The sequence below is a fragment of the Agaricus bisporus genome (assembly GCF_000300575.1).
Source record: "Agaricus bisporus var. bisporus H97 unplaced genomic scaffold AGABI2scaffold_3, whole genome shotgun sequence".
NCBI classification, from domain to species: Eukaryota; Fungi; Basidiomycota; class Agaricomycetes; order Agaricales; family Agaricaceae; genus Agaricus; species Agaricus bisporus.
In genome coordinates, this window is record NW_006267366.1 from 329,669 (window position 1) to 343,013 (window position 13,345).

General features: G+C 46.7%; 3 protein-coding genes across 3 annotated transcripts; 1 reads left to right on the forward strand and 2 right to left on the reverse strand.

The window, feature by feature from the left end:
* Positions 1-354: 354 nt before the first annotated feature.
* AGABI2DRAFT_115924 (hypothetical protein) lies at positions 355-2,976 on the forward strand (the record flags this gene model as incomplete). Its single annotated transcript, XM_006458897.1, has 18 exons — positions 355-469; positions 521-542; positions 596-660; positions 715-896; positions 955-1,061; positions 1,125-1,138; positions 1,198-1,235; positions 1,289-1,440; positions 1,495-1,503; positions 1,556-1,661; positions 1,719-1,867; positions 1,922-1,992; positions 2,048-2,444; positions 2,499-2,505; positions 2,560-2,592; positions 2,648-2,775; positions 2,833-2,899; positions 2,953-2,976. 18 exons carry the CDS (start codon positions 355-357, stop codon positions 2,974-2,976), a joined length of 1,686 nt encoding a protein of 561 aa, XP_006458960.1.
* A 3,355-nt stretch (positions 2,977-6,331) lies between these two features.
* Positions 6,332-8,158, reverse strand: AGABI2DRAFT_217789 (hypothetical protein; the record flags this gene model as incomplete). Its single annotated transcript, XM_006458898.1, has 3 exons — positions 8,133-8,158; positions 6,490-8,081; positions 6,332-6,438 (listed from the first exon to the last, which is right to left on the reverse strand). Coding segments are annotated over exons 2-3 (1,695 nt in total), but the record flags the coding sequence as incomplete, so codon positions are not given.
* Positions 8,159-10,061: 1,903 nt separating this feature from the next.
* Positions 10,062-13,015, reverse strand: AGABI2DRAFT_115926 (hypothetical protein; the record flags this gene model as incomplete). Its single annotated transcript, XM_006458899.1, has 5 exons — positions 10,062-10,427; positions 10,482-10,640; positions 10,696-12,290; positions 12,341-12,446; positions 12,497-13,015. 5 exons carry the CDS (start codon positions 13,013-13,015, stop codon positions 10,062-10,064), a joined length of 2,745 nt encoding a protein of 914 aa, XP_006458962.1.
* Positions 13,016-13,345: the final 330 nt, after the last annotated feature.

Sequence of the window (13,345 nt, forward strand, 5' to 3'; positions counted from 1 at the left end):
GCCAGACACCAATCGGTAATAGATCGGTTCTGGTCGCTGAATTACTACGACCTTTGACGTATGTCAGCGGTGCTGAGGAATGTTCTATGATCGGACCATCCTTTGCTCTTACAGCACTTCCTAAAAGTGAGACGGTTGTATACATTCCATAATTTGGGACGCTGATACAGGTGGGAAGTGAATAATCTCTGCTGAATGGCTATTTTGCCTTGTTTACCATCGGCAGCCTAGATCGAATCTAATCCCGAAACACATCGTTTACGACCATTCTCATGATGGTGTGGAGCGAAAAAAGGGAGGTATAAAAGGTGGGCTATACTTTAATGGTCTCCTACCAAATCTCCCACCTGACAAATGAACGACCTCAAGGGAGAAAAAGAGGCGCCTATCGAAGTTCCTCACTCGCACGAGCAGCCCGTCTTCCTTGATGGAGGTATCGATAATGTCTACGCTAGGAAATGTGACCTGAGTATGTGGTTATTCGATATTAAATTCTCCTATCACTGACAACGTTCGGCAGTAAACGATTGCATGCAGAATGAGTATGTGGAACAATCAATTTCTGTTCCCTGTTGGCTAACGATAGCTCGTCCAGGATTGGTTTCGGACGTTATCAGTTACAACTCTTCATACTCACTGGACTTGGTTGGTTCGCCGACAGTGCGTTCTCTCATCTATCTCTCTCTATCTTCATCATTCTAAAGAGGCTTCTAGACCTCTGGCTACAAGGAGTAGCCGTCGTACTTCCTCAAGTGCAACAAGAACTTCTCCCAGTCCGTGTTGAATTCGCCACCCTCGCACTCTATGTTGGCCTTATTCTGGGCGCCACCACATGGGGTTCATTGGCAGATCTCATTGGCAGGCGGCTATCCTTCAATGTGACGTTCTTATCCCTTGTCCATACGTATCGGGTCTGACATAACCATTTCTTCCATCATTTATTAATCTTGGCAGATTACGTTATTTATAGCCTCAGTGTTTGGTGTGGCGGGTGGAGGTGCTCCAAATTTTGTCGCCTTCGCATCACTCGTTGCATGCATGGGTTTCGGCATCGGTGGAAAGTGGGTTTTTGATAGGATCAGAGGCGGTTAAAACGGTTACTAATTGGTTTCCTTTTTTGTTAGTCTACCCGTTGATGGTGAGGAATTTTTAGCTCTCCGTTGTACCCGTCATGACGTAGTTTTTGATATCCGTCAGGGGCGTTGTACCTTGAACACATACCACAGTCTTATCAAGTACGCACTTTCTCCCGGGTTTGGTTTTTCACGAATTCATTTCAACTCTGTAGTGGACTTTGACATTACTTTCGGCGTGGTGGTCGGTTGGTCAGTTGGTGGCATCTGTTATTGCTTGGGGGTTCATCGGCAAGTTTTCGTGCTCACCGTCCGCACCTGTTGGCGAATGCTTTAAAGCGGATAACATGGGTTGGAGATACACCTTGTGAGTATACCTTTCGAATAATCCCACCCGATGGCGGCTAACCTTTCCTCCCAGTTTCTTGATGTACGTCCACCGTAGTCCAACAAAATCCTAACAACTCAAAAAACTAAAACAGGGGATCTTTGACATTTTTAATGTTTATTGGCCGCTTCGTCATTTTCGACCTCCAGGAATCTTCTAAATACCTTATCGCAAAAAACAGAGATGAGGAGGCAATTCAGGTAGGCTACTTACACCTAAACATTTTAGTGCGGTACTGAACGTTCACCCTGCCTCAGGTCCTTCAACACATTGCTAGGCGGAATGGGAAGACTATTACGCTCACGATCGAACAATTACGCGAGATTGACGTGACTGCCGGCGTCAAGGCCACCGTTCGGAGGACCCACTGGCAGGTTATACGATCATCATTTTCTCATCTCTCTTTGTACGTTTTGTAATTCTCATTTCACTCGATTTTGACCACTTTTGACCCATCTAGATCGCATGTTCGTCCACTCTTTACGGGAAAGCGCTTTGCCGTCAATAGCACAATTACCATTCTGGCATGGGGTGAGATATCTGCGGTTCTCAGCTAAATGAACAGGCTAATGAACCGTCATACCAGGTTTCATCGGCCTGGCATATCCTCTTTTTAATTCTTTCCTCCCGCTTTACCTCAACACTCGTTTCGCCACCGCTACAGACGTGAGCACAGGTTACAGAAACTACGTCATTATATCCGTGTTGGGCATCCCTGGATCTATCATAGCTTGCCTCGTCGTCGACTGGACAAGAAAAAGACCGGCTACTAAGGATCATGAAGACAGTTCTGACAATGAGGAGAAGCGACTTCGAGAAGAATCAAAACCTTTCAGTATTTGGAGTGGACTCGGGGTTATAGGAGGCCGAAAGCTAACTATGACCATATCGACGCTCCTGACAGGAGTTTTTTTCTTCTTGTTCACAACGAGTAAAAACCAAGCTGCTGTTCTTGGTTGGTCTTGTGCGAGTGGTTTGACTCAGTAATTCCTTTCCTTTATACATACAGGGGCACTTACTAACCTATTGTCGTGTAGAAATGCCGTACGTTCAGTCTAAGAAGCGACCCTTAATACTTAACCTGAGTGTTTATGATAGATGTACGGAGTCTTATACGCCTATACCCCGGAGGTGAGTTACCGATCGCAGTACATGACCATTTCCTGTGAATAACGAAAAATCTTAGGTATTCCCAGCACCACATCGTGGAACAGGCGATGCCCTAGCAAGTAGTTTCAATCGTATAACTGGTATTCTTGCTCCTGCTATCAAAATTGCCACCACGTCTGCGGATGGAACGGGAAGCGGGGCTAAGTATGTCGCTTCTCATGGTTATGATGGAAGAAGTACTCATGACTGGTTGTAATACAGCTCCGTCTTTGTCTCTGCGGCATTACTGACAGTAACAGCTTTCATGATGATGTTCCTACCCATAGAGGTAAGTTCAAAATCTCACCGCATGTTGAATACAGTAACTGATTGGGATTGTAGACGGCGGGTAAAGCTGCGATGTAATCGCCTGTATATAGCATGACGTGTAATGAGTATCTCATTAGCATGATTTATTGGATGTGTAGTATGTACTACCTGCGTGTATCACGAATAATATCAAATATAACGATCCAAGTACGAGAAAAATGAACATAGGAATGTGCATCCATCCAATCCAGCACCAAGAAAATATGAAAGAAAACCGCGTAAAGCATAGAGAGGAAAAAGTGTGGAAAATAAGAAAGAATCTGAGTATAAACAATCATCCATCATCAGGGCTACCACCACGACGATCGCGTGTCGTAGCACAAGCCCGTATCCAATACAATTAGTCCTGTTTTCGTGAATTGAACAATCCGTCCACTTGCTTCATCTATCACTGGTGGATCCGCATCCCACTGACCGGGATACCCTCTCTCTCTAATAGCAACGGAAGCCCTCAACCTAAACTCCCTATTTCTTCTCACTTCGTCTTCGACCCACATATAACTAACCGTAGTCGAGCTTGAATCCCTGTGCCTGAAAAAAGCCTTTGTTAAACCCAAACTATACCCTGATTCTGTCGTCGTTTCGAACTCGACTAGCTTCGAGAGACGTGGTTTGGCTTTTCTATCCTGGGGAATGGAGATGCCGTAGATGCCATCTTGAGCACAAAGGACGAAACGCGTCATTTGGAATGATGGATCAAAGTAGACAGGCGATAAACCACCACGGTAGAGACGACCACCGGGACATGGAAGTTTCCAGAGAGGAGGTACAACGTCATATACGTCAAGAGCGTTGGCTTGAATGATTTGGAATGGGGGGATTGGATAGATGAACATGTCTGTTTTGGAAAATGCGGCGAGACGGTTGGTTTCTATGATACGCACTGCTTCCTAGAAACAGAGTCAAGCAAAAATTGGTGCGATAAAACAGTGTCATAACCCACGATAGCCTGGTCGACAGGTATCCTGACACGGGTTTGCGTTATAGATGTAGACTCTTGCCATTTCAGGACTTCGAGGAATGTGCCTTCTTTCGTTCTCCTGGCACGAGCGAACAATTCTCCAGAGATATCTATACTGGAGAATTTTCCGACTCCGGGTATGGAAAAAGTCGTGAGGTGCGTGGCATCCAGATGGGCATTACTACCATGACCCTTGAGTCGTACCTTGTACACACGAACATGGGCCGGGTGGCTTGACGCATCTGCAAAGGATAAATGATTCAGACTTTGAAAAAAATGATCAAGAGTTGAAAGGGCGGACCGCGCATGACGTTCGTTGTTAATAGCAGGTTGAAGGTCAAGGTTTTCGCGCTCCTTGCAATATCCACCGCCATCAATAAGGTTCGGTTGGCGTCCAACTTGTGCATCGGTTCGATCAGATGCGCCATGCTCGGATTCTTCTTATCCAAGTCATACACCGACACCCTCCCGATTCCTTCCGCATCAGGTACCAACAACCATCGCCCACCCTCAACTAGATGAAAAGCAGCAGGCGTCGCACACTTGATCGGCCTGTATCGCGTCGGCTCTTGTTCTTCATTCCTCCACCCTAGTTCAACCGATAAACGTGATAGTAGCCAACGTTCTAACTCTTCAGCGGAATACGCTTCCACTGGCTCCTCGGGCGCTGGATTACGATTCTGGAAGGACGTGAATCGTGTAACGAAATCTGCCCATATCTCTCGCGTTTTTGTTGCACGATTCCAGGACTTGCACGTCTATGCAGGAGTTTAAGCGACCTAACAAAACAAAGGTACGTGGGATGACGCACACGACGAACTCGCAAGACCTCTTTCCAGTGTAGATATGTAAGAACTTGAGTTTGGAGTTGGAGAGGCATGTTCTGAAATGATGGTTTGACAGGAATCTGCGGTTCTGGAGGAGGTGCAACCGCTTTTTCGTGGTTTTCAGAATTCAAAATCAACTACTGCATTTTTCAATCCATTGGAAAAAACATACCTTTGGCCTTCTGGGCCTCAAAGTATCGACTGATGAGCCATCTCAATATACGGATGGCTACAGCAATGGCCTGCCATATTAAAGCTAGTATGTCAAGGAACAAAGCAGAGAAATTCATGAGAATTCGTTACAGAGGGACATCAAGGTAAACGTTCCGTGACACGAGGCCAGCAACCTGAACATACATTCCATAAAAGGAAATCTGGTTCGGTCGGCCGTCGGCAATCAACAGGCAATGCTAAATGACCGACGGAGTAGCCTTAACACCCGTCCAGACTCCAGATACATAGAAGTAGATTGCGATACATCTAAAAGCATGCGCAAACACTTTATTGAGGAAGAGTAACTATGTAGAAAAACATCGAACAAGTACAGCAAATCAGTTTGTAGCAAACAAGTTCAATCCACTGGTTGATGGGTAGACGTCAAAGCCGCAAAGGCGGTACTTCATGGATGGACTGGAAGGGCAGGGATAGAGGAACGGCGGGATTTGTGGGGGGATGGTCATGAGGTAGAGTGAAGTTGATACGGTTGATGACAGGTAGACGGAGGAGAGAAGTCGGTCGCTGAAGCATAGCTCGCCGTTTGACGACTCACCAGGTAAAGGATGCTGGGCTGGTAGTGAGGGTGAATGACGGAGAGATGCTTGAGCAGGGGAATGGGAATAGGGAATAGCGCTGAGATGAACGAGAAAAGCGAATGCCAGAGGAGTTAGGAGGCATGTTTAGAAAAAATCGAGAGTCGAGCAGCGTTGTCCACTCAGGCATTCGAGGTTATCTCCTAATACTCGAACATGTATGTTGTTGAGTGGCTGACGCCAGAACACCTTTGAAAGTAGTGGACTTAAGTTTCTTTTGACCATAGAAGACAATGATTTGATGGTTGGGATAAACGTAGATACACATTTTTTAACTTGAACTGGTCATGACGGAGTGTTGCTATCAGGACCGTGGATATATGTTATACTAATTGACACAGGACGGAAGGCCAGAATGAAGAAATCGGTATCTCCATTTCGATATACCATCATCTGGGTCGATGAAAGACAATTCTACGTAACATAATTCCGTTGGGTCAACAAAAACAGTAGCAAGTTGATCTGGGTTGTTGATGAAATGACGGGCAAGGCGTTGCGAGCAGGATAGGCAGTCATAGGTGCTTTGGCCGTCTGTGAGTTCCCAGTGAGACTCTTTACCAGCTTTGCTATTGAACCTGGGAATGCCACTATGCGCTACGTTCCCTCTATTGGAAACAAACGTTCGGTCAAAACAAGCTGTCCAGACTCGCCATTGCTGTAAACCATCCATAGGCTCGTCTACGGCGTGCTACATAGGCTAAGCCACTGACCTCGACAATTCAAAACTAGAACTCACATAACCAGAAAACTCATATAATGCCACATGAGAATGGTTGACATCCCTTTCAATAGGGATTGTCAAGTGGATATCAATCGTCCCACAGATGGCAGCATAATCCAACGTCCGAAGCGGCATCTGCTTCAACTTGCCAAGCGCTACGAATTCAGGACGAAACCGGTCCTAATCGGTGGTTTCAGCATTGTGGACGGGATAGAGCCTAAGAAAACTTACAAAGGTAGTGTTTAGCAACTCATAAATTGGAAAGTCGTCACTAGGGCGAAGAAAACGAGTGGTCAGATAATGAAAGCAGGACATGTTCATATAGTATTTGTTGCGGGAGGTAAATTCGTGGCACAAACCGAACATTGCTGAGTTGTACATCAAGTCCCTCAGCTTATTATCGGTGGTTTTATAACGCACATCGCCAGGCCAAGATAGTGAAATATCGCCCAAAACACTAGGGTTGCCTTTCAGACAACCATAGGGCCCGCACCTTATACCATTACCACTGTCTATAGTATCCAGGTCATCGGGAACTTGCGCGACAATTCTGAATAAACTTTGAGCTTTGAGCTGTTCAAATTCATCCTTAACGTCTTGAGAAAATCTGGATCGCTCGAAGTCGTTCAGGAAGTCGGGAAATGATTTGTGGAAAAACTCGAGATTTTCATCGTCAACCTTGTCAGGGGCGGGGACCTTTAGAATGGCGTGTAGATAAGCCACAGCACTATATGCGGCAGCTTCAGACAATCCCAGCATATTACATGGCAAGCGGAAACTCATATATCCCAAACCATCGTGTAAGGATACTAGTAGCAATTTTTTGGCGTTAGTCATGAGATCGGGGGGAATACTTGAAAGGATCCGCTGATACAACGCATCAAGCTGGGCCATAGGGTGATCCCTTCCGGACATGTTGCTCTTTGGACCAGCATCAATGGTCTCAAGTACGCGACCGAGCTGAGCAACCGGGTCTCGGTAGTGAGGGTCACCAATATATCGGACTACTGTCGAAGCGTACGCAAATAGCCCGCCGGCAGCCGTAGCAATCTTGGTGAATTCAAGTTCAGAAGGCCAGTCCCCCTTGTGTCTGAGTGCTGGAGACGCGAGTTTGACCTCTTTCAGCTCATCACGGAGGTATCGTTGAACATCTTCGCATGCTTCATCCGAATCTATTTTCATTTCTTCCTTGATATATGCTGGTCCAACCCTCCCGTCATCAAAGAACGAAGTGATGTGTGGTTCCGGGCGACTGGCAATAAACCACACCAATGGGGAGGTAGGATATTTGATGCAAAAATCTGAGATCAGCCCGAGGAACTCTCGCTGCGTGAAGCGATTATTGCACTCATCGAGGCCGTCAATGATGATGACGAATCGCTGTGAAAGATTGAACAGATGCTGATGGAGGAATGGATCAACGATGAACTTCTGAAATTGCGCTGGTAGTGATTTGCGAAGGACGGATGGATCACGGCTGATCTCGTTCCGGATGAATCGACGATAGGGCTCATACTTGACTGCGAGTTGATAGGCAATTGTTGTGAAAACCTTTCCCCCGTCTTGGCGTCCATTGACGGAAAAGAAGACAGATGCATCAGCCGGGGTCTCCTCGGCAACGATCTGCATGACTGCTGACTTTCCAATTCCAGCAGGGCCAACCACCCAGCGCATCTTTTCTTTGCCATCACACTGAGAAATAAATATCAGGCACCGTTCTATGATCGCCAGACGCGTCCCGGGGTGACATCGTGGAGGTGGGTGACGATCGGAAGAGTCAAACTCTGCTCCAATTATCGTATGTTGCAAAAACTTATCCATGACTAACGATGGTAAGTATACGAGTAATGAATGGACAATGTGAAAAGACTTACAATTGTCCGAGGCGATGCTATTGTCGATGAATACACTGTTTGTCACAGAAAAATCACGAGGATTCTTGAACATGCCATGACCGTAATACTGTCCAGGGTACAAACGTGAGTTTCTATTGAAAGGCAATTCATAGGCCTCAAGGAAAAACTCACGCTTTGTCCCTGTTGGGGCAGTGTTTGTCCGGCATGAGTCTGAAGCGGATGTTGGTGGTAGATTGAGTCTTCTGGCTGATGAATAGTGATGGAAGGCCGCTCAGGATGAAGATACTTTAAATTCGGTAATGAGTGAGCGGGTACTGGATAGAGGATGTCTGTAGCTGGAGGAGGCGGATGGGGATCTTGAGAAGACGGGACGTGTGCGACAGGAGTAGGTGGTTGAGGAATTGACAAAGCCTGCTGCATCGCATGTTCCAGCTGATGCGTAGATGAGGAAGGCTGCGTTGCATAAATGGGTTGGATAGTCAGTAAGGGAGGAGCGGGGAGGCGTCTTGTCACGAAGTTTGTGCAGGGACAACGGATGGCACTTGTCGTTGCCAGAAGACGATAGGCAGGTGAAGGCGCTGAAGAGGATCTTGACGCATCACATTTCCGAGGTAGACGAGGGGAGCGGGAGTGGCGGGAAGACTCGAGATGAGATGAGCGAGCTGCAGATGACCAGTCCAGCATTCCTGGGGAACTGGAAACCAAGTTACCGGCGTTTAGTATCAAGTCTGACAACAAGGCAATGGCTTCGATTTCGCAGGCCTGTCACCCAGAATACACTGGGCGTCTATGTCATGAACAAGACAGTCGATTCTGTTCATGTGGATGCCTTGTTCCTTGTCAGCGCCGGATTCTTCTCCAGTAGAATACAAACGGACTGCGACTCCAGTAAAGTGCGATCGTTTAAACACCCAGCTAGGATATAAGTTACAAACGCCTCTACAGAGTTGTTTTAGCCATCCTCTTCGTGTCCCTCATCACAAGTATCCTCACTCACCGAGAAATCCAAGACTCCTGTTCGTCTACTCCCTTTGATGATTTGTTTTAAGCCTCCGCAAACCACTCTACATTCACTAATCAACGAGGTTTCGAGTGTCAACCTTCTCCTGATTCCTCCAATCCATCTGGTGCTTCCGGTGATGATTTTCAAACCAATTTCGCCGCTTCTTTCCAGACTTCCACTCCTCATTGACATAATGGCCGTAGACAGGAAGTTGCATTCGTTCAAGCCCCAAGCATTTTCCTGCATCCGTCAACAGAGGAAACGTCATTTGGTTCAACAGCAAGTGTGATGAATCCTAATAGGGGTTGGGTAAACATGATCAACCAGCTTAGTAAATGCAATCAACACCGTTTGACTGCTCTCACTCATTCTATTAATGTCACGATTAGCGCTCAAAAGGATATGAATGCCCGGTTTCCGTTTTCCTTTTCGGTTTCACTCGACATTGGACAAGGTCAAGCGTTACCTAGAGGATCTCGTGAAGTTCCTTATATCAATGCGTATTGAACTAAATCCTTTCTTGAAAAGCAGGGTCCTGTTTGCAAGATCGGACGTGGAATAAAGAGGCCTCTAGTGATGGCTCTTATCACCACAGACTTTAATCAGTTGGTAACTTATTGATGTAGTGGAAAGACGCAATCAATCTGATTCAAGGTCGTGTCGTTCGAAATTCTCTGAGGCGCTGTCTATTGAGCTGCCCTGAATTTATCGCCAAACATATCGCTGGCAGCCAGATCACCGAACCCTGTAAGAAAGGGACAGTACTACGTCATTCGCTGGTTGAATTTTCAGAGGGCCTCCGGCCGGCCTTTGCCAAATGTCGTCCCTAGAAGGTATGTTGACGATAGACATGAATACAGATCATAACTTGAGCCGATCCATGAAGACGTGCTACTAGTATGTAGCCTATAATATAGCAATTAGGCTAACAGCTACACTATACATTAATCGATACACAACGGACGGCCAGAATGAAAAAATCGATATCTCCACTCCGACACACCATCATCTAAATCAACAAACGACAATTCCACATAACACAATCCAGTCGAATCAACAAAAACAGTAACAAGTTCATCTGAGTTGTCGATAAAATGACGGGCAAAGCGTCTTGAGCAATATAGACATTCCAAACCTTCCTCAAAGCCTTCAACTTCCCAATGAGAATCTTTTCCTACTTTGCTATTGAACTTGGGAATATCGGTGTGTGTTGAGTCTTCTTCATCGCCAGCTATAGATCGCCCAAAAGAAGTTTTCCACCCTCTCCATTGCTGTAAACCATCTTCATGTTCGTCTACACGCTTGAAATGCTACATGGACTGACTTTCAGCGAACTCAAAAGAATCAAAAAACTAAATACTTACCTCGCAAGTCGTATTCCAGGTATCAGAATCTTGAGCATCCATTCCAATAGGACTCATAAACCGAAGTTCAATCCAACCACATACAGCAGCATAATCAAACATCGAGAGTGGGACCTGTTTCAACTTGCCAAGTTCCATGAGTTCAAGACGAAAATGATCCTGTGCCACGGTCTCAACATCGTGAATTGAACAAAGTCGAGAGGAAAGAACTTACAAACACAGAGTTTCGCAACTCGGAAATCGGAGATAGAACACCAAGTGCAGTGAAACGCGTAGTCAAAATATGAAAGCAGGATATGCTCCAATAGAATTTGTTATCGAAGCCAAATCCGTTGCATACACTGGCCATTGAACCGCAGTACAACTCGAGTCGCAGCTGATCATCAGTGATTTGATAATGTTCATCGCCCGGCCAAGATAACGAAATGGTATCACAGAAACCTAGGCCACCTTTCAGGTAACCAACCTGATCGCACTCGATACCTTCACCACCGTCGTCTATACTATCCCAATCTTCAAAAACCTCCTCTACAATTCTGAAAGAACACTGAGCCCAGAGTCGACCAGCTTCGTCCTGCATGTTAGAGGAAAAATTGGATCGTTTGAAATCGCATAGGAAATTGGGAAATGACTTGTGGAGATACGCAAGACAATCGGTGCCAGCGTCATCAGGCGCGGGTACCTTCAGAATGGCATGTAGTTGACAGACGGCACCATATGCAGCAGCCTCGGACAATCCCAGAATATTACACATCAAGCGAAAATTTATACGACACCAGCGATTGTCTGAGTACATGAGCAGTAGTTTTCGGGCGTTGATCATGACATCAGCTGAAATGTTGGCGAGGATTCTCTGATATAATGCATCGAGCAGAGCCATTGGATGATCCTTTCCCGATACATCACTCGTTAAATGACCATGAATGTCATCGAGTACGAGACGGAGCTGGGTAGCTGGGTCTTTGTAGTGAGGGTCACCGATATATCGGACCACTGTTGAAGCGTACGCAAATAGCCCGCCCGCAGCTGTAGCAATTTTCTCAATTTCAAGCTCAGAGGGCCACTCCCGTACGCGCCTGAGTATAGGATCAGCGAGTTTGATTTTGTTCAGCTCATCGCAAAGATATCGTCGAACGTCTTCGCAAGCTTCATTTGAATCTATCATAATTTCCTCCTTGGTGCACGCTGCTGCAACACTTGCATCGCCAAAGAAAGACGTGATATGTGGCTCCGGGCGACTGGCAACAATCCACATGATGGAGGAGGTAGGACATTGGAGACAGAAATCCGAGATCAGCCGAAGGAGCTCTTGCTGTGTGGCGGGGTTATCACACTCGTCGAGGCCGTCGATGGCGATGAGGAGTCGTTGTGAAGAGTTAAGCAGACACCGGTGAATAAAAGGGTCGACTATGAATTTTCGAAATTGCACCGGTAATGATTTACGAAGGAGAGATGGGTCTCGGCTTATCTCAGCCCGAATGAACTGACGATAAGGCTCGTACTTGGCAGCCAACTGATAGGCGATAGTAGTGATTATTTTTGTTCCATCCTGGCGTCCATTGACGGAAAAGAAGACAGATGCATCAGCCGGGGTTTTCTCGGCAACGATCTGCATGACTGCTGACTTTCCAACTCCGGCGGCGCCAACGACCCAGCGTATCTTCTCTTTGCCATTACACTGGGCAATGAACATTTGACACCGTTCGATGATTGCGAGCCTTGTTCCGGGGTGACATCGTGGGGGTGGATGGCGGTCAGAAGAGTCAAATTCTACGCCAATTATGGTATGCTGCAGCAAGTCCTTCATGACTGACGAAGGTGGGTACATAATGATGCATGGACAGTGTGAAAGGACTTACAGTTATCCGAGGTGATGCTATTGTCGATAAACGTGTTGTCCGAGAAAGCCAAATTATGAGAGCCACTGAACATGCCTCGACTTTCGTAGCGGGTGGAAAGTGAATGCTGATACCGGCATTGTTAGGAACATCTAAAAATCGAAGATGGCAGCTCACCCTTAAATGCCGTTGAGGAATCTGAAGTGACTCGAGCTGTTGATGAGCCGAATAGTCCTGATGGGCTGAGCCTTCCGGTCGATCAACAGTCAAGGAAGGATCAAGAGGTTGAGAATTATGCGGCAGATGAATAGGATTCGGATAGGGACCATGCGGAAATGGTAGCTGTGTGAGACGTGCCGGTGCTTGAGAAAATGGGTAGGTGTGACGCGTCGAGTGTTCCAGTTGAGGGATAAACGTGGAAGGTCCCTGCATCGCATATGTGGGCTGGGGACTCTGGAGTGGAGGAGCGGGAAGATTTGTAGAAGGATAAGAGAGAGTGCTCGATGCTGATGGTTGATGATACACAGAGGGAGGAAATAGGTCAGTCTCCGAGGCGTGGCTTGCTGCATGACGACCGGACAAAGTAGAGTGAAGCTGCTCGGGCACTAGTGAGTTATCGAGAAATGCGGCAGCAGAGGAACGAATGTAGGGAGAATAGCGAGACGAGCGAGTTTTAGAAGACTTGGGTGCCAGCATGTATGAAAGGAATTGAGAGACGACGAATGCTATTAACTTTTCGCAGGCCTGTCGCCCAGACTACACCAGGTGACGGCAGCCAACCCTGGTGTTGCATCCCCCTGTTAAAAGTCGTCGTATGGACACCAAAGCCAAGTTGAAGCCAGCTTGCAGTGCTGAGCATTGGTCAGGTTGTCAACAACAGAGGGAGTAGCGCACGCATCACACAAACCTCGCTGACATCACACACTCCCGCCTACCCATACTATACTCCCGTCGCTATAATTCTTTCCAACGGCACAATCATGAGAAGTGTAACATATCTGGCACTTGACAGAGACTTATTTCTAT